Below are 26736 nucleotides of genomic sequence, written 5' to 3'. Positions count from 1 at the left end.
AACTTCTTTCCTGGAAATCCTGGCAGTGTCCATATGTTTATACCTCTCCCATCCCCCCCCCCCTTCACATGCCTCCCCCCCTTCACATGCCTCCCCCCCCAAAGCCCTCTCCCTCCCACAGATCTCTCGATGTCTCCATGTCTCTCGGTCCCTGCTCTCAAATGTTGTGTTTGTGTCCTTCCCCCTCTCTCCCCATCTTGTCTACCGCTCCCGATGTTATTTGTTTTATGTGTCTGTTTGTCTTTCTGTGTGATTAATGTTCGCTCTTTCACGAGCCTCGATCTTGTATACAAAAAAAAAAAAAAAAAAAAAAAAAAAAAAAATTGATGCAGAAATAAATTTATAATGATGACATAGGTCACGTGGTTCGGTCGCCATATTGTTTGGAGTAAAAAGCCTGAAAAACCACTAAAATCCAATTTTCTCCAAAACGACTGAACAGATGGATTCCAAACTTTGCAGGCAGCTGACGCATACCCATGACGAACAAAAAAGTCAACGAGCATGACATCAAGCGTCACATGGTTTTGGAGTTATGACGTTTTAAGCATAAATTTTAAATCTAGCTCCTTCCTCATTTTTGATCCTATCGAGGGGAAACTTCCCAGATGTGTTCAGCATATCAGTCTACTAAAATGACCTTTTGGAATTTGCGATAGGTGACGTGGTTTGGCAGATATAAGTAATTAAACGAAAATGTTAAAAAATTTATAACTCTTGAACCGCTTCATTGGTCGACGTGAAACTTTATATTATAGTAGAGGTAATGAAGTGTAACAAGTTTGCAAAATTTCAAGATGATTGGATGTACAGTTTGGAAGCTAGAAGTTGTTATTGCATGAAGAAGAAGAGTCTTCTACAGTGGGCATGGAATTAATTATCACATGCACATGACAAGCTGGCAAAGTACGGAGCGATCTCACGGGTTCATTTTGACCTCAAGTAAAATTCTGATTTCAGATTTGTCAATCACTGAGGTATATTAACACACGACCAAAACATATTTGGCGAAATTCCGACGATTTTTGACGAAAATATAACATTTGTGTTTGCATTTCAGCAAAGTAAAGTGTGTGCCGTGTCAGCCATATGGGGAATAGGTGCTGTTAACAATGACGTCATTGGTGCCATAATTATGACGTCATAATTTGACAGGGACAATGCTTAGTCTGATCAGTTTGAAATTTATTGAGCATGATCTATGCAACCATTATTTAGAGAATTTAAATTTATGATGTCATCGCTCACGTGGTCTGGCAGCCATATTGGATCAAAAAAATAGAACCGTTCAAAAATAAAAGTGTTGGCTCACACCAAGTTGACTGCACAGGGCAAGTATTCTATGAATACCATATAGTTTAGTAATATGATTACCCCACAAATGCGAAGCAAATATGTGGGTTAAGCAATTGGTTCACTCTGTCCTTTCTCTCTACAGTCCTACAGACAACAGTATTTTTTATCGAAGAACGACTTAATTTCAATTATATACGATATTTTGAACATTGTAGAACACGAATCAGAACATGAATCTGTAGTTTAGAAGTACTTGGGCTCTGAATTTGGCAGAGGAACGAGGTAATTCTTTTTTCTAGTCACTCAGCCTGTCCAACAGTCAAACAAAACTGAAAATTATTTGAAACAGTAAACCTGATGTTGTTAGGGACATCCTTAGGACAAATAACTGGCACGAAGAACTAATGTAACATGTTAAATAGGCGTTGTAAAAGAAGCTGCATCAACAGTGGTGAACTTCCGAAAACAAGATTTTTTTTTAGAAAACCTTTTAGACCTTTAAACAATCTTTGTTTTATTTCGATTTAATTATGTACTTTAACATTGTAGAACATAAATTGCCTTCGTGGTACTTTCAAACACCTTCCGTTTAGCAGTATTTGGAGAAAATTTTACGCCATTTTAGATCATCTCAAGCAATCAAATTTGCTGCTCGCAGACACTTCCCAAGTCCTTGTTTTCTCAAGACTGCACAGGCGAAGGTGTTCTATGAAATATTTAGTTATTTAAGTTTTAAGTTAAAGACAGTGAAGTTTTAAGAAATAAACATGTAGTTTCGTTGAAGAACTCACTTGAGCAATGATTATGCGGATCCTTTCCTGTTCCTCTGCATAATCCAAACGGTGCTGGTCAATAGCTTCCCCAGCAAGTATTAACTGCTGGTCTCGGCATTTTCCAATCTCCATCTCATTTTCCAGTTGCTTTAAGTACTTCTGTACTTCTTCATCGTGGTAGTTCTGGAGACACTCACGAGCCTTGTTGCTCTGATAAATGAAAAGAGAAAGGCATGGAGGGAGGGAGTTAAGACAATCTATGCAGTTGATCATGAGGATGAAAATTTAATGGATGTCTGCATAAAAATGTTTTCCAGAAAGGTTCATGGCCACAATATATCAGTAATCACATTATAAATTTGCTTTGACCTGTTGTTAGGCATCACTGACCTTCCATCAAGCATGATCATAATAAAATACGCAATTCCTTCCTATCTCTCTGTAAAACTCCTCTCAACTCTCCAATCTCCTTTGAAAGCTCCACAATTACACCATGCGATTCAATAAACCTCCTCGGTATTAACCTAACATCAAATTTATCCTGGAATACACACATTACACAAATTAGAATCAGGTGCACCAGCTCAGGTGCAAATGATTAGAACATCATTAGAGAGGATCTTGGAGGAACCTGTCTTATTTAAACCTCAGACATTTAGTTTGGTTTGCTCTTTGTTGTTTAAGTGTGCAGCGTCACCATGCCTAGATCAAATCAGCTCTCTGAGGCCTTCAGAGAGAAGGTTATAGATGCCTACGAGTCTGGGAAGGGATTTAAAAAGATCTCCAAACAATTTGAAATCAATCATTCGACTGTACGGAAGATCATCTACAAGTGGAGAAGATTCCAAAAAACTGCCAACTTGTTCAGGCCAGGCCGCCCCAGCAAGTTCAGCCCGAGAGCAGACCGCAAGATGCTGAAATAAGTCTCTAAGAACTCCCAGAATGTCATCACGGGACCTACAGGTAGCTGTTGCCACTGTTGATGTCAAAGTGCACGAGTCTACCATTGGAAAGAGGCTGCACAAATTTGATCTACATGGGAGGTATGCCAGGAGGAAACCTTTGCTGTTCAGAAAGAACATCAGGGCAAGACTAAAGTTTGGCAATGAACACCTAGGCAAAGACCAGCACTTCTGGAACAATGTGCTCTGGACAGATGAGTCAAAGGTAGAGCTATTTGGCCACAGTACCAGAAGACATATTTGGCGAAAACCAAAGACAGCATTTGACCACAAGAACCTGATACCAACTGTAAAGCATGGTTGTGGAAATATTATGGTTTGGGGCAGCTGTGCTGCATCAGGGCCTGGGCAGCTCACCATCGTAGAATCCACTATGAATTCTTCATTGTACCAGAGGGTGCTTGAGGATAATGTGAGGCCATCTGTCGGAAAGTTGAAGCTCAACCGAAGGTGGACCTTGCAACATGACAATGACCCTCAACATACCAGTGAATCCACCAAGGAATGGCTGAAAAGAAAGAAATGGAGGGCTCTGGAATGGCCAAATCAAAGCCCGGACCTAAATCCCATCGATATGTTGTGGGGGGATTTTAAACGAGCTGTGCATCCAAGAAACCCCTCAAACATCGCACAGCTGAAATAATTCTGCATGGAGGAGTGGGCAAAAATTTCTCCCAGTCGATGTCAGAGACTGGTAGACAGTTATAAGAAATGCCTCCTTGAGGTTGTTTCTGCCAAAGGGGGCAATACCACCTATTAGAGCCAAGGGTGTACTTACTTTTTCCACATGCGAAATTTGCATTTATGTTTATTTAAATTATACAATTGACTACAAAATGTAAATGTTTCATGATATTTGTTATATTATATCACCTTTATCTATAAATATTGTTGAAATGAAGATGAAATAGCTGTATGTTGAAATATGTCGAAAAAGTCAAAACTTTACATGGGGTGTACTTACTTTTTCACATGACTGTATACAAGTATAGTATAGTTTACACAATATACAAGTACAGTATACTATACTTTACACAATATACAAGTATAGTATGATATACTTTACACTATATACAACATTACACACAATATTTACACTTTACACAATATTTACACAATATATACAAGTATAATATACAAGTATGGTATAGTTTACACAATATATAAGTACAGTATACTATACTTTACACAACATGCAAGTATAGTATGTTCAACTTTACACAATATATACAATATTACACACAATATTTACACTTTACACAATATTTACACAATATATACAAGTATAATATACAAGTATAGTATAGTTTACACAATATATAAGTACAGTATACTATACTTTACACAACATACAAGTATAGTATGATAAACTTTACACAATATATACAATATTACACACAATATTTACACACAATATTTACACTTTACACAATATTTACACAATATATACAAGTATAATATACAAGTATAGTATAGTTTACACAATATATAAGTATAGTATACTATACTTTACACAATATATACAATATTAAACACAATATTTACACACAATATTTACACAACATATACAAGTATATACAAGTATTGTATAGTTTACACAAGTAAAGTATGCCTGATGTGAATGCTTCACCAATATGGCATTTTTATTCCGATTCTACACGAGAAAACTGTACTTGCAGGTCGAAACAAATACCAATACTAGAGTATGGCACTCGGTAGAGCGCATACCTCCGCCAGGTGAACGGTTTACATAATGTATCCCACTGATGGGCCAGATCTGGATCCGGACCTGAACCAAAAAAAATGCTCGTCACAAAACCAACGCAACCACCAGTCCACAACTTTTTGAAACATCCTGCTCAGAGACAGACTTCTATAGATAGACAGGAATGAAACATAACCTCCGTCTACCGTCTGAATCCGGCGGAGGTAATAAGGGAATTTTAGTTTAAAGTTGATGTGTGGCGAGAATGAATATGAACAACATGTAATAAGAAAGGATGTACGTACTCATGGGAACTGTGGTGTTTATTCAAAGAGGACAATTCAAGATTGGTAACAACAAGAAAATGCACAGTAGGAATTTCTCACCTGTATCTCCAACTGTTCTTTTTCCGTCTGCAACAATTGCTTCTGCTGCTCCAACTGTTCATTTAACGTCTGCAACAATTGGTTCTGCTCAAACCTGTAAACAATAACACGTGATATGAGCCCAGATATTGCAAGGAGCTCGGATACAGGAGGAGCCATTGGGCGCATCACATCTGTGCTCTATGAACACCACATTGAATAAATCCATCAGTACCGCCATCTAATTCCACTGGAATGTGAGTGGGGTGGGGGGGGGGGGGGGGGGAGGGGTTATACATAATTTTTTGTGTGGGGGAGGGGGGGGGGGGGACAGGGGACATGAAGATATATTTTTGCGTTTGGGTGATGAAGGGTGAAAAATGAACAAACCCGAGCAGCATGCTCACTTCTTGACTAGACCATCGCAGACCAATTTTTTCGCAACCACTGGGGGATTTCGAATTCTCCTCTGATGACATTTTTCTCGAGGGTCTTGCGCACATTTTGATACCACACACGTCCAAATGGGACTTACTGTTTAGGTGTGACATGACAATTAGTCCTAAACAAAAGCAGTCCAAAAGAGTGCAATTTTTGCATAATAATTATGTTTATGTCCAAGAAGCACGTGTGAATAAGGGGTACATGCCTGAGGACACGTGTGAATAAGGGGTACATGCCCGAGGACACTGATGGTGTAAATTCATCGGCTGGTAATTTCTTCCGAGTGTTTTAGCATGTTGTCTGAAGACATACCTATTAGCATATTGCATGTGCATTATTAGCATACGAGTACGGTAAGCAGCAATGTACTCACAATGCGCGATTGTTTAACCCTTTGCAGGTCTGATTCGGCACTTTCTTTGCCTTCAGTTTGTGGAAAAAGTTTTTAACTCTTTTCCACACTGAAGGTTTTTCTCCTTTGCCTTTTGTCTTCTTGTTCTTCTTCTTCGTCATCTTCGTCTTGTTTTGTTTTTCCTCCATGTCTTCCTAAAAAAAAAGTGATTAAAGCCACGATTACTTTCAATTTTGTCTCTTTTCACACTTTCTCTATTCTGGCCTGGTCGAATGGACTAGACTCCTCCAGGTATGCAACTCACCTCCAACCTGTCGAGCCAGGGTTCCAATCTAGACCCAGCTATAAATTGTCATCCAGGTGTTTCGCCGACTGGGTGATTCATCAATGTGAGTGACATCCCTCAGATGGACAAATAACCATGCTTCCACAAATTGATGCAACCAGCAGCCACAGGCTACATATGAAACAACCGCATCAACTCCAAGTTGAGCACTTCAAGAAGAAAGGGGAATTGCAGCACAAAGAGTTGGACTTTGGAGTGGGGGGCAGAAGGGAACGAGTTGGGAAAGGGAGTTGAGGTTTTGGGGGAAAGGGGGTTGCAGGGCTTGAGGAAGAATGGGGGGGGGCAAGGACAGAGAGTTGTGGTGAGGGGCAGAGAGCTAGGAGAGGGAGTTTCAGGACTTGGGTTGCGGAAGGGGTTCAAAGACTTGGGGCTGGGAGCAGGTTGAGGACTTGAAGAAGAAAGGTGTTGAGGAATTGAAGGAGAAAGGTGTTGAGAAATTGAAGAAGAAAGGTGTTGAGGAATTGAAGGAGAAAGGTGTTGAGGAATTGAAGGAGAAAGGTGTTGAGGAATTGAAGGAGAAAGGTGTTGAGAAATTGAAGAAGAAAGGTGTTGAGGAATTGAAGGAGAAAGGTGTTGAGGAATTGAAGGAGAAAGGTGTTGAGGAATTGAAGGAGAAAGGTGTTGAGGAATTGAAGGAGAAAGGTGTTGAGGAATTGAAGGAGAAAGGTGTTGAGGAATTGAAGGAGAAAGGTGTTGAGGAATTGAAGGAGAAAGGTGTTGAGGAATTGAAGGAGAAAGGTGTTGAGGAATTGAAGGAGAAAGGTGTTGAGGAATTGAAGGAGAAAGGTGTTGAGGAATTGAAGGAGAAAGGTGTTGAGAAATTGAAGAAGAAAGGTGTTGAGGAATTGAAGGAGAAAGGTGTTGAGGAATTGAAGGAGAAAGGTGTTGAGGAATTGAAGGAGAAAGGTGTTGAGAAATTGAAGAAGAAAGGTGTTGAGGAATTGAAGGAGAAAGGTGTTGAGGAATTGAAGGAGAAAGGTGTTGAGAAATTGAAGAAGAAAGGTGTTGAGAAATTGAAGAAGAAAGGTGTTGAGACCAGGTCTTTAAAACGGCTGTTCACCACCATCTCTTATCTTCCCCAATCCAAAACCTTGATCTTTTCTACCCCCGCTAATTTCACCCCAAATCCACTTTTTTGAGGTGACTTTTGTCTTCTTTCCGGGAAGTCCTTGGTGTCCTTGCGTTTTATACCTATCCTGCCTCCCCCCAGGCCCTCTGCCTCCCACACATCTCCCGATGTCCCTACCCTCAAATGTTGTGTTTGTGTGCTTCCTCCCCTTCTCTCCCCATCTTTTCGACCGCTCCCATTTTTACATACTTTGTTTACTTGTTTGTTTGATTTGTTTGTTTGATAAATGTTAGCTCTTTCACGAGCCTCGACTCTGTATACAAAAAAAAAAAAAAAAAAAAAAAAAAAAAAAAAAAAAAAACACCCATCCCCGGGAATATTACCACAAATGAACTACAACTGGATGCAATCCGGGGTTCGGTGACGATCCTGGAAAGAGAACTTGGGACAAAACTCTGAAAAAGTTGAACAGTTTGGTCCATGAACCGTGATGCCTTACTGAAGAGGAGGTGGATACTTTGGGTCCTGGGAGGTTCTATTCCACCCTCTGAACCCGGCATAAGAGATAACACACACACACACACACACACACACACACACACACACACACACACACACACACACACACACACACACACACACACACACACACACATCTCGTTTTTTCATTTCTGTTCCTCACAATTCTATCTCTCTCTTTTATTCACACACACACACACACACACACACACACACACACACACACACACACACACACACACACACACACACACACACACACACACACACACACACACACACACACACACACACACACACACACGAATGCGCACACACACACACACGAATGCACACACACACACACACACACGAATGCACACACACACACACACACACACGAATGAACACACACACACACACACACACGAATGCACACACACACACACACACACGAATGAACACACACACACGAATGAACACACACACACGAATGCGCGCACACACACACACACACACACACACACACACACGAATGCGCGCACACACACACACACACACACACACGAATGAACACACACACACACACACACACACACACACGAATGAACACACACACACACACACACACTGCAATATTCTCGCATCCCGTTTGGAGCGAGACTGATAAACAAATAAATAAACAATTCGTGAAATCGATTCTTCAGCCGAATCACAAAAACCACAAGTTTGGCTCTAATCAATGCTCAGCGCTTGTTAGAAATACATTTGGTCGATTTGATTTGCTTTGTTTCAGAGAAATTGAAACTCACATTCGCCAAAGGAAGTCAAAATTCTCAAAATCCACGTCGAATGAAGAAATAAAGATCGCGCTCCGTGTAGCACCACCGACCACGACAACAGGTTCAATTGAACTGAACATACACACACACAGAACCGAGTCTGAATGTTGATACACAAATTGTTGCCATGGCAATAATAAAACGGGCACTCTTCAAAATTTGTGACGCGATTTTGGTGTCATAAGCTCCGCCCATCCTGCAGGCCACGCCTTCCACCCTCTTCGCCAGTCATAAGCGAACGAATCATTAATTAATGATTAATTAATTCTAATAAATGCCCAAGATCAAGGACACGACCCCTGGGGGGGGGAAGGGAAGGGGATTGGGGAAGGAGATTGGGGAAGGGGATTGGGGAGGGGGCAGAAGGGAGGAGAGGGGGGCAGGGGGGGAGGAGAGGGGGGCAGGGGGGGAGAGGGGGCAGGGGGGGAGAAGGGGGGCAGGGGAGAAGGGGGGGAGAGGGGGCAGGGGGAGAAGGGGGAGGAGAGGGGAGAAGGGGGAGGAGAGGGGGGCAGGGGGAGAAGGGGGGCAGGGGGAGAAGGGGGAGGAGAGGGGGGCAGGGGGAGAAGGGGGCGGGGGGAGAAGGGGGGAGGAGAGGGGGGGGAGAAGGGGGGAGGAGAGGGGGGGGAGAAGGGGGGAGGAGAGGGGGGAGAAGGGGGGAGGAGAGGGGGGGGAGAAGGGGGGAGGAGAGGGGGGGGAGAAGGGGGGAGGAGAGGGGGGGGAGAAGGGGGGAGGAGAGGGGGGGGAGAAGGGGGGAGGAGAGGGGGGGAGAAGGGGGGAGGAGAGGGGGGGGAGAAGGGGGGAGGAGAGGGGGGGAGGAGAGGGGGGGGAGGAGAGGGGGGGAGGAGAGGGGGGGAGGAGAGGGGGGGAGGAGAGGGGGGGAGGAGAGGGGGGGGAGGAGAGGGGGGGAGGAGAAGGGGGGAGGAGAGGGGGGAGGAGAGGGGGGGAGAAGGGGGGAGGAGAGGGGGGGAGAAGGGGGAGGAGAGGGGGGGGAGAAGGGGGGAGGAGAGGGGGGGGAGAAGGGGGGAGGAGAGGGGGGGAGAAGGGGGGAGGAGAGGGGAGGGAGAAGGGGGGAGGAGAGGGGGGGAGAAGGGGGGAGGAGAGGGGGGGAGGAGAGGGGGGGAGGGGGTAGGAGAGGGGGGGAGGAGAGGGGGGGAGGAGAGGGGGGGAGGAGAGGGGGGCAGGAGAGGGGCAGGGGGGAGAGGGGGCAGGGGGAGGAGAGGGGGGCAGGGGGAGAAGGGGGGAGGAGAGGGGGGAAGGGGGGAGGAGAGGGGGGAAGGGGGGAGGAGAGGGGGGAAGGGGGGAGGAGAGGGGGGAAGGGGGGAGGAGAGGGGGGCAGGGGGGGAGAGGGGCAGGGGGGAGGCGAGGGGGCAGGGGGGAGAGGGGGGAAGGGGGAGAGGGGGCAGGGGAGGAGAGGGGGCAGGGGGGAGAAGGGGGAAGGGGAGAGGAGGTGGGGGAAGGGGAGAGGAGGTGGGGGAGACAGGAGAGGAAGTGGGTTCATGTATGATGGGTGAATGTGGCTCACGTTTCTGAGTTAAGTGTGATGCCGATCAGGAATAAGAAGAAGCTGTACTATCAAATTCGTACACTTCCGGAATAGTTTGATTTATTTGTATTCAAATGTCTGGTGATTGTTTTGTATTTATTTATGCGAATGTGTACTTGTATATAACTGTCATTAATTTTAAAAGGCTTCGGCACAATCGAACGATTTGTCCTGCCGATTTTGTCCTGCCGAGAACACCCCCATGCACGCACTGATGAACCTCTGAAAGGTTGACGAAGATCCGTTCAGCCATCTCTGAATAAAACGCGGACACACACAGACAACTCGCGTTTTCTATACTAGTGCGTGCCCGTACGTGCGTGGAGGTAAGTACGTGGACATACGTACGTTGACGTACGTACCAAAAATAAGGCCTCACTGTCCGGAAGTTCGCATATCGCAGTTACGAGTAATCGCAAATTAGTTTTAATGGCCAATTCTTCAATTAGCGCCAACATATTTTGCAATTTCATCGCAAGGAAAAGCACAAAGAGCGAGCAGCTCGTTCTTCATCCGTTTCAGCTGCACGACGCCTCGTCACGCGCGTAGCGTCGCGTGTCAGGGGAGCAGCTCGTGCTTCGTCAGATTCCATTGCGCGTGCACGATTAGTCAGGTTCACTATGTCAATAAATTATATTTCGTTCAAAATCATGGTAGATTAGCAAACCTATACATTTTTGGAAAGGTTATAGCATAAGGAAACTAAAAATCAATGTTCACATTTGGAGAGATACCTGTATGGCGGCCATTTTGGATTTTCAAAATGGCCACTGTAAAATACATATTTTGTTCTATTTCTGCCTCTAATTACCCTAAAAACTTTTTAAAATATACTAAACCTATATTTTCAGGGACAAGGAATCCAATGAAAGTATCAAATTAGTGCTATGGGGAATGGTAAGACACGAATCAAAGGTTTTGAATTGCAAAATACTGTCTTTATATTCGCGATAAGTTGCATAATCGAATACATGTTATCATTTTGTACAGGCAGTTAATAACATCAAAATGTGTCACAATAATTCATATCACCAAACATACACAGGCAGTCAGCAAAATCATATATACACATGCAGTCAGTATAACTTCACATCTACACAGGCAGTCAATGACAAAATATACACAGGCAGTCAATGGCATCAAACATACACGATTACAGAATATGCCATTTAGAGTTCGTCATCACTGTCCTGTGTGTCGTATCCGACAATATAGTCCGCATCGTTTTCACAGTCCGTTCCACACAAGCAAAGGTCGGTCAAATTGATTGGCAAATCGAATTGGTCGAATGGTCGATCGAATCGAATTCGATGAATCGAATCGAATCGAATCGATCGAATGGTCGAATGGTCGATCGAAGCGATTGGTCGAATGGTCGAATTGGTCGAATGTAATTGGTCGATTGGTCGAATTGGTCGAATCGAATTGGTCGGAATTGGCAAATGTAAACATTGATTTTCAGATTTTCCATGCAATAACGTTTCCAAAAATGTATATGTTTGCTAATCGACCATGATTTTGAACGAAAAAACATAGTAAACCTGACCATATGCGCAGTTTTGTTCCTTTGCTGTCGTAGACGACGAATGGATTGGGGCATTGTGTTTAACTACAATCAATCAACTAGTACCCGACTGCAAAGCCGCAATGAGCCGGCGAAGCCAAAGTCTTTTGCCACTATTTTACCCATCACGATGGCATCAGTAGCTTAGGTAGTTGATAGTAGGTCGGTGTAGGTACCGTACCTGGTAAGACTTGGTAAAAGAGAAGAGCAGACAGTCCTCCCCAATACCTACATACAATAAATGTCACAAGAAGCTTAAGGAAATAACTATAGATGTGCTAGCTTCGGGCCTATTTTAAGAAATTTTAACTGGGCTTAACATACGTTTTCACAGTATGTCTGTAGTCTTCTAACTTCAGTCGCTGTCAGGGCTGGTTCTCTCCGGGCACGGCAGCTTCCTCCACCAGAAGAAGTTAGCTTGTAGTAAGATCAGCGCCGACAGATCAGACGATAGCGCCGTTTCAACGGCAATGTGTGACTGTCGTTAATCAAACCGAGCTTTCTTTCTTTATGTAAACCGCTTATACCGTAATTCTGGCCGTGAAAAACTATCCCCTACGGCCGCGAGATTTCTAAAAAATAATTCTTCGTCAATTTTAGAATATTTGACGCCGTTTTCACCCTCCGAAACGCGTAATAAGCTTTTAAAAAATATTTTTCAAATGCTCGAATCTCATTGGTTCCGGTGTTTGGTGACGATTTTCGTTGAAGATAACGAGGTTGGTCTTAACGTATTTTAATTACAAATTAGAGGTGCATTAGATTGTGAATCAAAGAAAGACGGGTGAAACAAACTCCTACTGAACTTTTTCGCAATTGTTTTATGCAAACTTCCGCATCTGGAAGATTGCGTGATTTGGTTTCAGAAATATTTTTTCAAATGCTCGAATCTCATTGGTTCCGGTGTTTGGTGACGCTTTTCGTTGAAGATAACCAGGCCCGTGCGGGCCGAGGTTGGTCTTAATGTATTTTAATAATACATTGGAGGTGCATAAGATTGTAAATCAAACAAAGACGGGTGAAAAAAACTCCTATTGAACGTTTTTCAATTTGTTATGCATACTTCCGCATCCGCAAGATGGCGGCCTCCATTGAGCTTCGAAATTCTCAAGCCAAGGCATAATCTGGTTTTCGACATAATACGTACGCGTTTATTGACAACACCGGCTTTGCCGGCTACTAGTACCCGACTGCAAAGCCGCAATGAGCCGGCGAAGCCAAAGCTTCTTGCCACTATTTTACCCATCACTATGGCATCAGTAGGTTAGGTAGTTTGTAGTAGGTAGGTGTAGTCGGTACCGTAACTAGTTCAAAATGACACCATTTGCATTCTGGATGAGATTAAAATTTATTAAAATTTCCTTCTTGATTAATTCGGTGAATGTTCATTCATTCACTAGTTCATTCAATATTCATTCATTCTTCTTGATTAATTCGGTGAATTCCGTCTCAACTTCGGATATTTCCGGCCGTGAAAAACTATCCCCTCCGACCGCGAGATTTCTAAAAAATAATTCTTCGTCAATTTTAGAATATTGACGCCGTTTTCAGCGTCCGAAATGCGTAGTAAGCTTTTTAAAAATATTTTTCAAATGCTCGAATCTCATTGGTTCCGGTGTTTGGTGACGATTTTCGTTGAAGATAACGAGGTTGGTTTTAACGTATTTTAATTACAAATTAGAGGTGCATTAGATTGTGAATCAAACAAAGACGGGTGAAACAAACTCCTATTGAACGTTTTCCAATTTGTTATGCATACTTCCGCATCCGCAAGATGGCGGCCTCCATTGAGTGATTTGGTTTTAGAAATATTTTTTCAAATGCTCGAATCTCATTGGTTCCGGTGTTTGGTGACGATTTTCGCTGAAGATAACCAGGCCCGTGCGGGCCGAGGTTGGTCTTAAAGTATTTTAATAATAAATTGGAGGTGCATAAGATTGTGAATCAAACAAAGACGGGTGAAAGAAACTCCTATTGAACGTTTTCCAATTTGTTATGCATACTTCCGCATCCGCAAGATGGTGGCCTCCATTGAGCTTCGGAATTCTCAAGCCAAGGCATAATCTGGTTTTCGACATAATACGTACGCATTTATTGACAACACCGGCTTCGCCGGCATTAATATAGACTAAGTATATGGACAGTAAGTATTAAAACTTTCATCGTTCCTTCGGTCTTCGCTCTCGTCCTTCGCCGTTCCTTCGTTCACGTACAAAACGTATGTGTTTGCTAAATAAATGGCCATAACTTGGGAACCACTTGTCCGATTAAGAGCAAACCTTGAAAAGGCACATCGTCAGGTCCCCAGCAATATACCTGGCAAGTTTCACTTAGATCGGACCAGTGGTTGTTGAGAAACAGCGATCACAGACATACACACAGACAGACACACAGACACACAGAGATTGCTTGCATTCTAGAGAAATATATTGTTACAGACGTGGCTTAGATGTTATTTACCGAGCGGTTTGGTATGACCACGTCTGCACAAGTTACCCGATTATACCCGAACGTTGACTAATCGCGCTACGCTAGATCAATGAAGGAAAAGACACACGGCTGGGATTAAAATGACACGACACCATGGATACGGTTCTCAAGACCTCCGGAGGAGATTATATTCATTCGGAAGGTCAGATTACAGGGACGAGAGGTACAACATAGAAAGACAAGCACTTAGACACAATCTTATATTAACCCCAACAGACGACAGATAAACGGGACAAAAGGCTGACTCACACGGGGATTGATGGCTAGGAAAGGCAGGATCGATGGCTCCAGGTGCACCTGGGCTCAGGGACAGAATCGACTCGGTCCGGTCCAGAGATGCGGGAGGTCTCACAGCGCTCGAGGTAGTGACTTGCTCTTCTTCAAGCTGGGGGCGCATCTGACGTCACGTCCGGTGAGTCGCTTCGTATATCCGGCGGGGAGTGACACGCCCTCGGCTCGTTAGCTCCGCCCCAGATGGAATCGGCACGTCGCTTCTCATTGGGTGCGTGCGGGGGGGTTACCGGCTCCGCCCTTGACGAGGAGCTGACAAGGAGCCCCTTCGTGGTAACCCCGTGGAGCGCATGGTCCGGAGCGCCTTGTCAATGGCGGCTAACCGAGCCGGTGTGATGACGCACACTCCCCCGCGCAGCGTCGTTGTTGTTGTAATTGTTGTTGTAGTTGTAGTTGTTGTTGTTGTTGTTGTTTGGGGAAGAAGACGGGAGGAGGCTTGGGAAGGTCCTAAACTCACTACTGGTGCCATATAATCACATTCTGGTGCAACGAAGAGTCAGAATTAATGGAAACGAGTCCTTAACTGACATCGACTAAGAATAACTAGCAAGATGTCCTATAGTTGTCTACGTGAGATGCGGTGGACCTGGGCACGACATTTAATGGGGGAAAAAGGGGAAGGTCGGTTCTACAGAGTGTTGTTTACAGACAATGGGACTAGGGAATGGGGGATTGGGGATAGTTGGGGAGTATTGGGGAAATAGGGGAATATTTACAAGCGGATATGGAGGCCAAATTCCATATTCGCAACAATATATATAAATAGGGATTTAAATTTAATTCAAAAATTGATCCAGACGTCTATTCTCTTTCAAACATTCAAACCGACAGAGTTAGTTATTTATCACAGCATCTGTAGAATTTTCACCCCTTTACTCAACTCCGTTTCACTGTTATTTGGTGGAGCAAAAAGTCAACTGAGCTTTATAGATATTTAGATAGATTATTTACGTAATGCTTGAACATCAGTGGCACACTCACCACACATCCGTCTATTAATTACGTACTATTGGAATGTACCACCTTTCGACCCTTTGGACTGCTGCGACCCCTTAGACCTTTGAAGACCCCAAGACCCTTATAACTTGTAAGAACCCGAAGACCCATAAGACCCCAAATAACCTTAAGACCATCAAGAGCCCTAAGGTCCCAAAGATGCTTTGAGACCCCAACCACCCTTAAGACCCTTCAGACTCAAAGATCCTTTAGGACCCGAAGATCACAAAGATCCCTATGGCCCTTCTATTATTATGATCCCTAATATCCCTGAAGACTCCTAACACCCTTTAAGACCCTTTGAGACCCCGAAGACCCTAAAAGCCTTAAAAAAAAACTAAAAACCGGTTTTACCGAAAAAAAACCCGGTCCAACCGGATGGGTGGTTTTTTTGGAGAAACAATGTCCTTACTGGATGGCCATTGGCTCCCGAAGGGAGCTCATCCCCCCTTTAACAGGTATGGTTTTTAGTCCTGCAGGGTGTCACTGTCTGTCACCCTCTCCACTGGCAAGCCAGTGAGGGTTGTCGGTTTAGTCGCCGATTTTCCGACCATGCGGCAGGTGGCACTGGGTTACATGTTAGCAGTGGCAGTCAAGAGACTGACCTGACTGTAAATGAAGTATGAAGTATTAGTATGAAGGTTATGCTGGGTGTTTATGTCTTGATGAATACTTTTTGAGATTATTAATCTGCAAAGCTGGCATTCAAAATTGATGATGCTAAAGCGCGGCGTAACGCGCGCTGCTTGCGAGCAAGGAGGAAGCGGACAAGCGGTAACTTATAAGCGTCTTTATTTCAGGAGCTCACTGTAACACAAGCGCGCTCCGGGCTGCGCGCCCCGTGTATATCCTCAGGCCACGCCTACCCCTCGGGCGTAGCCGCCGCCCACTTGGTGCGCGGAATGATGTCACCACGCCAGTGGGCTTTCGTGTCCGCCACAATGCAGCATTTGTGATCTCAGGATCTGAAAGAGCCTAGTTTGAGTACCTCTTCGCCTTGCCATCATTTGTCGTTGCTGATTTACTCTTTGTGATTCTCATGCTCGAGCTCTTCCATGAGCCTCGACTTTGGATATAAAGGACGAAAGGAGAGATCTAAAGGGGAGACGACAACAGGAGAGATCACAAGGTGCAAAACAAAAGGAAGAATGTTGAAAAATGTTTTTTTTATTTTTCAACATTTAATTTTTTTATTTTTACATTTTTTATTTTATTTCATTTTTTACATTTATTTTATTTTTATGTTTTAAAACATTTCATTGACCTTAAGATGACCTTTGACCTCAAACTCAATAGGCTACTTCCTTATGACCAAGTCTACCATCTGGTGAAGGTTCGTGAAGATCGGTTTAAAATTATTGTGACCTGAAGGCGATTGACAGACAAACAAACAGACAGACAGACACAGACAGAATAACGCACAAGACCAACCAATATACTTGAAACATCTTCGATTTTGCGAGTAATGATCTATTTTATGGTTACTTCCCATCAATGTGATTGGTTTATGTGTTGGAGATTTTTTTAATGGAGCTGTCACTTTTCCAAGGTCACGTTTGAATTGACGCAAGGCCACGCCCCGTCACGTGGGATATTGATGATGAGCTCCCCACCAGGCCACGCCCCATTACATCGACGTAACCCATTTGTTTTGCGAAGCCCTGACCGCCGTGAACTTTCATTTACGATCCTGCGGAAGGGAATGAAAAAAGGATCAGCAGTGGTAAACACTCCAGGCTCGGGTTCCTCCCCTCGCCTCGTCCTACCAGGTCGGGACTGAAGCTCGAACATTCCCCCTATGGGTCCATTTCAATTCCACAAAAGCTGAAGCGATCTCGTTTTCCGCTGTTTGATCGACTGCTTTTCCTGGGTGTGTTGCTCCTGGTACAGCTGGTGAGTTGGGGTCCAGTAACGGTGTTGACCTACAACATGGGATTTGGTGCTACCTCTCCTAAGCCCGTCTGCACACGACTTGTGCCCGTGCGAAACTTTCTTGTTAACTTTTAAAAGTTTAACTTTTATAAACTTTAATTTTTTTTGTGTTTGTAGTTTTCCAGCCAAGTTATTTTTCTTTTTGTAGCCTCCTGGTGTCAGATTGCTCGCTGCGGGTCGGGGAATGAGGAACGAAGACTAAAATGTTACGTCACACGAAAGAAGCTTTTTGCCCTCCTTTGACCCCCATTTAATATGAAGATGTTTATTTTTAACCGTCTCCAGTATCGTGTTGAGATCCACCGTTTTAATCCGGGTTTAGCAATCCGAAGGTCGCTCGACTTCCCAAACGGAATTGTGTTTCGTGCAATCAATTAATTTCCCCCCAAAATGAAGTTTGTGTGACGTGTCCTGCGAGGAGTCTTAGAAGAGGTGCAAAGGTGCGTGCGAGCACCTTCTTTGCGTGAAGTCTGAATGTACCCAATACAGATTTACATGTGGCACTAGATACTGTGCGGTGACTTGGAGGTTCGCACACTCGCCTCCAAACTATCTAGCCTGACTTCGAATCCTGACATAGGTATAAACTGCCATCCTGGTGTTTCACATTCGTTAATGGACGTTATAGGTCCCACGGTGTCCTTCATGAATAGTAGGAGAGTTATCGCTGTCATCAGGAACAAATTCTGCCATCTTATCTATTCTGCCATCCTATCAACAAATTGTGCCATAACCTTATCCGAATGGCAGGCTTGGCCAACCAGTTCGTGTAAGACTTGTGCCAAGCTTCCTCCCCTCCCCTTCTCCCCACCCCCCCACCCCCACCGCCCCCCACAAACCAACCCCACAATAACGTGGGAATAATTGTTGTCGTCAAAGAAGAAAAAGTGTAGTAAGACTTGTCAAATACTATATGGTCCGATAGGATGTTGCAATTACAGTTATCTCATCTGGATCTGATTCCTCACATGGATCAGATGGGATGATAGGCTTCACAGCTAACACAACACCGTTGGCCCAACGACGGTGCTGACGTTAGCCCAACGACGGTGCTGACGTTGGCCCAACGACGGTGCTGACGTTGGCCCAACGTTGTTGTGTTAGTCTGGTTGGGATTCATCTGTTAGGATTCATTGCTGGTGGACATGAAATATCCCGCGGTGCTGGCACCCTGTCCAAATGTCAAATTGATACCCCAACCATGCAGCCATGGGCCTACCATTTAGTGGCCCTCAGGGCACTTTCAGTACAGCATAGGACCAGTAATGGCCCTCAGGGCACTTTCAGTACAGCATAGGACCAGTAATGGCCCTCAGGGCATTTTCAGTCCAGCATAGGACCAGTAATGGCCCTCAGGGCATTTTCAGTACAGCGTAGACCAGTAGTGTCCCTCAGGGCATTTTCAGTACAGCATAGGACCAGCAACCTTCATTGTTGTGCTAAACGTGACGGTTCTACCATCGTGTTCAAATGCACAAAACCAACTGGCTCGGAAATGCTGCTCACACACAACAGAAAGAAATGATGCAGACCTACCTACCACGAGAGAAGGAACAAGTCTCACCTGCTGACCTAAATCATTTGACACCAACAGAGACAGAAGGGATGATAAAGAACATGAAGACTAGGGAGAACAACAAAGTAGAGTAGAAGAAAAAGACGATGATGATGACTGGAAGAAGAGTTGGCCAACAAAATAGCAGAGATGAGGTTGATACCAGTCGGGGAAAGACTGCATCTCTATAGAATAGAAAACAAGAGAACCAACCGAGAAAGCACTCAGAAGAACTACATGGTCCTGTAGAATTCATACATAGAATTCTTCCCCTACTCAGTTGACTAGGTGTGAGCCAACTCTTCTGTTTTTTTAAGGGTTTTTTGTTTGATCCAATATGGCTGCCAGACCATGTGACCGATGACGTCATACATTTACATTCTCCAATATAATTGTTGCGTAGATCCCGCTCCACAAGTTTCAAATTGATCGGTCTAAGCGTTGCGTAATTGTCGAATTATGACGTTAAAATGAAGGCATCGATGACATCCAATAATCACTGGTACAATTGTGTCACTCTTCATCTTCCAGGATCTTTTCACTTCATTTTTGAGGACTTGTTTTTTGGTCATTTTCTTGATTTGCGCGTTTAGGCTAAAATTGCTGGGGACTGACACCTCAGCCTCAATTAGCAATGCCTTCTCTTCTTTTTTGTACCTCAGTGCTATATCTGGTCGCAATGCTTTGTCTTCTATGTTCACGCTTGATTGGATCATTAGGTCATACATGTCCTTGTGTCCCTGTTTTCAGTGATTGCTTTTGGTTCATGTTTCCATGACTTTTATGGAACTGGGATATTGAGACTTTTTCAGATGTGGCAGCGGATTACTCGACATTCCTTGTTGTGCCTTTGGGTGTACAGCTGCTCCAACATGAGGTTTTTTTTGTTTGTTTTTTTTACATCCTGATAGGAGGTGACTCATACTTTCTGTTTCTACCTTGCAGAACCACACTTGTATCATTGACTCAGTCCCACCATTTTCTTAAAGCCATTGGTGCAGTGTCCTTGGTCTTGGGCATTTACTCGTATAACGATTCGTTATCCATCACAGTTGAGCTGACCTGTTTTTAGCCATTTCGAAGAGCCTTCTTTGTCTACTCCCAATCTGTCCAACTCTTTATTTTTTCTATTTTATTATTATTATTATTACTCGGGCATGCCCGTACTATATCTATATCTAAAATTATATCCCCCCCTCTATTTACATGAAATGGTTTGGTTCATGAAATGTTTTGGTCCATTCGCAACGCCAAAGCGAACGGCGAACGCTTTACATGAAATGGTTTGGTGCATGAAATGTTTTGGTTCATTCGCAACGCCAAAGCGAACGGCGAACGGCTTGCGAGTACAGTGACAATCCCCCCGGGGTTTTTATTAGTTTTAAAACATAGTTTAACGCCAACATAGCGCCAACATAGTTTGCAAACGTGAAATAAATGAATACGCTCTCAAATGTGCCATCCGAGGCAGAGTGTGTCCGCCACGTTCGGCACACGCGATAGCTCGCTGCTCTCTGATTGGTTGAATCGTTTTTTGGACATAGCTCGGTAAGTAATTGTCCGATTAATATGAAACCTTGAAAAGGCACATCCTCGGGTCCCCAGCAATATACCTGGCAAGTTTAAAGTATATCGGACCCGTGGTTGTCGAGAAACAGCGGTCACAGACAAACAAACGTACAAACGTACAAACGTACAAACAAACACACAGAGATTACTGGAATTATAGATAGATGCCTCTGTTGATGAAGTTGCCAGAGGCATTATGTTTTAAGGTTGTCCATCCGTCTGTCCATCCATCCGTGATAGGTTTTCGTATCCGCGATAACTTGAGAACGGCTGAATGGATCCTAGTCAAGCTTGGTGCAGGTATGTATAATGAGGTAAAGATGAACTGATTCGATTTTGGGATCACGAGGTCAAAGGCCAAAGGTCACAGGGCATGTTAGGTAAAAATCCTGTTTCCGCGATAACTTGTGAACCATTGATGGGATTCTGACCGAATTTGGTACAGTTATGGAGAATAATGTAAAGATGAATTGATTCGATTTTGGGGTCAATAAGTCAAAGGCTAAAGTCTGTAATATGTCTATAACTTGGGAACGGCTGAAGTGATCTAATTCAAACTTGGTACAGGTATGTATAATGATATAAAGATTAACTGATTAGATTTTGAGGGCAAAGCTCAAAGGTCAAAGTACATAAATACATCTATAACTTGAGAACAGCTGAAATACTCCAATTCATACTTGGTACAGGTATGTATATTGATGTAAAGATTAACTGATTATAATTTGCGGGTTAAATGTCAAAGTCCGTAATAGGTGTATAACTTGAGAATGGCTGAAATGATCTGATTCAAACTTGGTAGAGGTATGTATAATGATGTAAAGATTAACTGATTAGATTTTGGGCTCCCAAGGTCAGAAGTCATGTCAGGTAAAAAGTGTGATAACTTGTGAACAGCTGAAGGGATTTAAATTAAAACTTGGTGCAGGTATGTATAATGATGTAAACTTGAACTGATTAAAATTTGGGGTCAAGTGGTCAAAGGTCATAGGTCATTCCAGGTAAAAATGTGATAACCTGAGAACAGCTGAATGGATTTAAATCAAACTTGGCACAGGTATTACACTCAAATCAAACTTGGTACTTGGTCGTACTAGTTTTATATATTTATACCTTCCTGCTCTATCGTTTTCCCAGTTGGCGGTGTATATCTGCTGATATTTTGTTTTATATTTTTCTTTCTTATTTTTTGCTATTGTTGCGGCTGTACTCGTTGTTTCAGTTTATTGTATGACATCTTCCATTCGCACCTGTCTTTGTAAATATTTTGCCAGGTGGGTTAGGGATACCTTCTCTGGTTTGTTGTATTTCTGTTTGCTTACAAATTGGATTTGGTAGTCTGTTGAACTTTTTACGTATTAGGCCAATCATACAGCTGTCATCCTATGCGCTTGGTTGAGCTCCATCAGGCCGCTACCTCCTCCTCGTCTCGGCAGGTACATTCTCGGGATGCATTGATTTTTGTGAAACATTTTGTGGATGGTGAGGAGTTTCCTTGTTTTGATATCCAGTTTGTTGATTTTTGATTGTGGCCAGTTTATTTTTCTGCAGCTGTACTTTGTTTATGGTTTATGGCTTTGATTTTGTTCCTTGGAGAAAGTTCTGTTTTCAGCATCAGCCTCGTTCTACGCAGGCATTCTTTGGTAATTGTTTTGTGCATTTGTTTGTGACATGTTTGGTGGCCCTCTTCTACCCCAAGGTATTTATTTGTATGATGTGTCATTGTCTAACTCCTTTATTGTTTTATTCGTGTCAATTTTATGTTGTCCGATTTTGTTGATCTACCTCATATGAATGTGTACTTGGCACACTTATCCAGGCCAAATTCCTTTTGAATGTTATTGGAGTACTGTTTCACTAATTAGAGTTGTTCTGCCAATGTTTCATAGTTTGGTGCAAAGAACAGCTGCTGTTCTCATTGATACAATGTTTTGCTCTGAGTTACATCATGTCAGTCAACCAATGATTAACATCATACGATTTGTGTGACAATAATACTTGTAAATGGGCCAGCATTTGCCATTTGCTCCTGCGTACTTTGAATAGTAGCTGTCGCCAATCAAATGCAATGAGATTGCAGACATGATTTTTACCCTGCGCTTGCGAAGCGAAAAGCAGTTTTTTTAAATTCTAATTTTCATTATTTATTTTGTATACAGAATCGAGGCTCATGTAAGAGCTAACACATTAAACATGAAAACATGCACAGACACATAAAACATACAATGGAGGGAGCAGGAGACAAGAGGGAGAGAGAGGGAAGCACACAAGCACAACAACAAAAGAGAACAGGGACGTCGGTAGATTTGTTGAAGGGAGAGGGCTGGGAGAGGAGTACACGGTATAAAGCTTATGAACACTACTAGGAATTACAGCAAAGAAGTTGGAGATTGAAAGAGGCGGATCTGGGGTGTTTTATACGGGGGTAGAAAAGATCAAGGTTTTGGATAGGGGAAGATAAGAGATGGTGGTGAACAGCTGTTATGAAGACCTGGAGGGAGGAGATGGATTGAAGAGAGTGAGGGAGTTTGTTCCAGAGGTGGGAGGAAAGAGTGAAGGTGAGCAGAGAGTCTAGATTTTGGCAGTTTCACCAGAAGAGGGTTGCTGGCAGATCTTGTGTGACCTGTAGGAATATTTGGGGGGGAAAAGCACAGACAGAGCATGGGGAGCTAGGCCAGAGAGGGTTAGGCATTCGGTTGCATACATGTGGTGTACATGTGGCTTGCGTGTCTGCATTTTTAAAATTCATTTTCTCGACAACCGTTGGTTTGATTGACATGGAATTTTACCATAGGAGCACCTCTGCCTGTAGAATTTGTGATAATTATGTCGTCATAGGTCACGTGGTAGGGGCACCATCTTGGAAAAATCGAAAAACGTTGCACCTCTATATCTCCAAAATTTCTCCAAAGAAAAAATTTAAATGTGCCTCATTATAAAGAACTCTGCATGGGGAATAAGTGTTAAGGATGACGTCATTGGTGCCTTAATTATGATGTCTTAATTCGACTGGGACAACGATTAGTCTGATCAGTTTGAAATTTCTTGAGCGTGATCTACACAACAATTGTCTAAGAGAATATAAAGTTATGTCATCACTCACATGGTCTGGCAGCCATTTTGGATCAAAGCGTCTGTGTTTGTGTATTGTCAAGGGCCATATGTATCACTTTTCTTATCTCTACTCCTTATAAAGGCTTATCTTTGTATGATAATTATGCTGCTCGGTCAAATGTATATGAATTAATTAAAATCAATAATAACGTTTAAATATTTTTTATAAAAAATCAAATTTATTAATATAATGCATAGATGGGTTAACTTTTTCTATATAAGAGCCATAACCGACATATTTTTCATGATTTATATGGATGCGTGGATTTAGTGGATCCCCTATTAGCCTCACACATTACCGAGGGAGCATGAAAAGGTATCGTCATGGACTAATGGTGTTATATGTCAGTTCGTCAGTCGATCAGTCAGTTTGCACTAGTTATCAGATCTACTGCAATCTATATACCATGTCGAGTCTCTGCATTGCTAAATGCCCTGTTTTTTTTGTTGTTTTTTCAGAAATTTGACGACAAAGAAGAAATTGTGAAGCAGAGATGAAGATTGTGGTGATTGGCCAGAGCCAGTTTGGGTTGGAAGTGTACAAATGTTTGCGTGCTGAAGGTCATGATGTGAAGGGTGTGTTCACCATCCCTGACAAAGATGGCAAGTCAGATCCCCTAGGTGAGTGAACGATGGTCACTGCGTAGAAATCGGGTGAAATAAATAAATAAAAGAGAACACGAAAAAGAGTGCACGTTATGCCTTAATGCAATAAAAACTGAAATTGGAGTTCAAACCTGATATCAGAGCTTCTCAGAAAGGAGATTTAATGCTAATGATGGTTCAAGGACTACATGTACTTTAACTTTGCACTCACATAAATAGTAATCTGAAAATGTTGAAACTTTCACGATTTCTCAACATGTTCTTATGTAGCAAAAATGTAGTTGCATTTAAACACTGCTGCATGACTTTTATGTGTTACCTCCCCAAACTCCGGTTACGGTGCCCCTCAGTCTCGAGAGGGAACACGGCAGAAAGATTTGTTATTTTGAGTGTTCTAATAAACCATGGTGAAGCCACACAAATGCAATTGTAGAACAAAACAAGTAATTGTATTAAGAACTCTCACATACTCAATAATAACACTATGAAAGAAAGTACAATCAAAATATCACTTGCATCAAATAAACAATACATATGATGGTACCATCATTCCCCCAATGCTCTCAAAGCAATAAACTCACGACACGCCAAGTGTGAGTGGAATGTAACCTTCCCCAAATTCCATGCAGGGATCCCCACGCTGGGTGAAGCCATGCAGAGAACAGGCAGGTATCGGCACGACAGAGGACGAGGAGTTACTAGGTGAGAGGTCGATATGGGAACCAACGGCAATCAACACTATGAGGTCGATATGGAAATCCCAACGACAAAACAAGATGCACCAAGTAGACAGTCTCTTCGAGGACAAAATGGCGTATCAGCCTGTAATGGAGGCGCTTGATTTTTCTCCAACAATAACTCACACATGCTAATAAAACCTGAGACGCAGGTTTAATTGCAATCACAATATAGGACGATGTCGCGGGCAATCCCTTTCACGGGAAGCCTCAACTCATTCGCGACCACTATCAAAAAAGTCCGCTCGCAGCCTTAATGCGATTCACGGCTGTATCTCTCTCATGGCCGTCTCCTCCTCTGCCAAGCTCCTCCTCTCTTCTCTTCCGGCCTCTTTGCCACGTCTTCCTTTCTCCTTCACAAACATTTATTTTTACCTTTTACTAAAGTCATCTCCATATCACACACAAATCTTAATAATATTACCTGAAACTAAAAATCCTACAAGTATATAATAACAACAATGGTGGCAGTGACGGATCTGTAACAACGACAAGTATCATAGAAGTCTTTGGGTTGGGTACGTATCCACTTTAGGACATTGGCCTTCATTTTCTTATCACTACCAAACTTGATGCCATCAAAGTGTTTCCATAGTGTCCCAAAGAGGTGAAAGTCTTATGTTGACAGATCTGGGCTGCATAAGGTGAATGGTTTAGAACCTCTCACCTCATCTGCACTGGTTACATTTGTCATATGAGGTCCTGTATTGTTATGTAACAGATGCAACACCACTGGGGAGCATTCATGGGCACCACCTGTGAATTGCATTGTGAATGTCGTTATGTAGGAGGTCCCTGTGTAATACAAGACATTTATTGTTCTTCCTCTGCCAAGAAAGAATCAGTCCTTGGCAATCCCAAACCATTGCAGCCAACACTTTCCTGACAGATGTCGTACACTTTAAATTTGTGGGTCATGGGAGCCACTGTATTAGCTCTACTCCAAACTTGACCACTCACTTTCCACTCCTGATACGGATTCCAACTTCTTCTGCAACATCATGACAAGTTGTTCAATTGCTCAAGATAAGTTGATCGATTCTCTGGATATTAGCAGGAGTTATAGCCGTCACCAGAACATGTTAAAAGTGGAAGATCATCGACTAAGTCTCTGCTATCTTTGTACTTTCTAGCCCATGTAAACACACTTCTTCTTGAGAGATTATCATCCAAAAACTGTCTCGTAAGTATTCTGTGAATTTCAGCCAGCTTCGCACTTTCCTTCACGAAAAACGCATTCGCACCGCTCATCCACAGAGCACGATACACCGCTTGCCGCCTCCAATATGGCCACCCGCAATGCATCAGATGGCAGCTTCCTACACACATGCTGATAGAGTTCCCACTACTAGGGAAAAACAATTCAGTTATTTCCTCGAACGAAAAGTCATTATATAATTGGAAGTGCAGGAAGAACTTGAACCACCTTCTTATATTGAACAAACAGTATTGACCAATTTGAGATGCACCAAGTTGTGGAACACTTGAAGAACCTTTTACTCATTGATTTTTGAATGAATTGACTCGTCGAAAAAGTATTTTTTCATCTGAATATCCAAGAATTTAACCAACTGATTATGTCCTGTATTTGATGATTTGCTTACTTACCAGATAAACAAGTGAATTGACATTTTAATCAAAACATAATGCAATATTTACCTCTTTCTCAGTTTTGCCAAATGAGTAC

At 43.0% G+C, this 26736-nt stretch overlaps 2 protein-coding genes across 6 annotated transcripts in view; both read left to right on the top strand.

The window, feature by feature from the left end:
- LOC137424777 (uncharacterized) overlaps nt 1–26736 on the top strand; it is a 675237-nt gene that overhangs the window by 555635 nt on the left and 92866 nt on the right. The gene's annotated exons all lie outside the window — the stretch shown is intronic.
- Nucleotides 16429–26736, top strand: part of LOC137424780 (mitochondrial 10-formyltetrahydrofolate dehydrogenase) — a 95472-nt gene continuing 85164 nt past the window's right edge. Inside the window, exons 1-2 of one of the 5 annotated variants that reach the window (XM_078775908.1) lie at nt 16429–16665; nt 24166–24327. In XM_078775908.1, coding sequence (XP_078632034.1) covers nt 24201–24327 — 127 coding nt within the window. In that variant the 5' untranslated portion in view covers nt 16429–16665; nt 24166–24200. Of the gene's footprint in view, nt 16666–17155; nt 17517–24165; nt 24328–26736 lie in introns of those variants that run through there. The other 4 variants (XM_078775907.1, XM_078775910.1, XM_068112582.2 and 1 more) reach the window with 4 other exon arrangements.

This window comes from Myxine glutinosa, chromosome 4, assembly GCF_964187855.1.
Source record: "Myxine glutinosa chromosome 4, kmMyxGlut1.1, whole genome shotgun sequence".
NCBI classification, from domain to species: domain Eukaryota; kingdom Metazoa; phylum Chordata; class Myxini; order Myxiniformes; family Myxinidae; genus Myxine; species Myxine glutinosa.
This window is presented reverse-complemented; position numbering and strand designations above follow the sequence as displayed.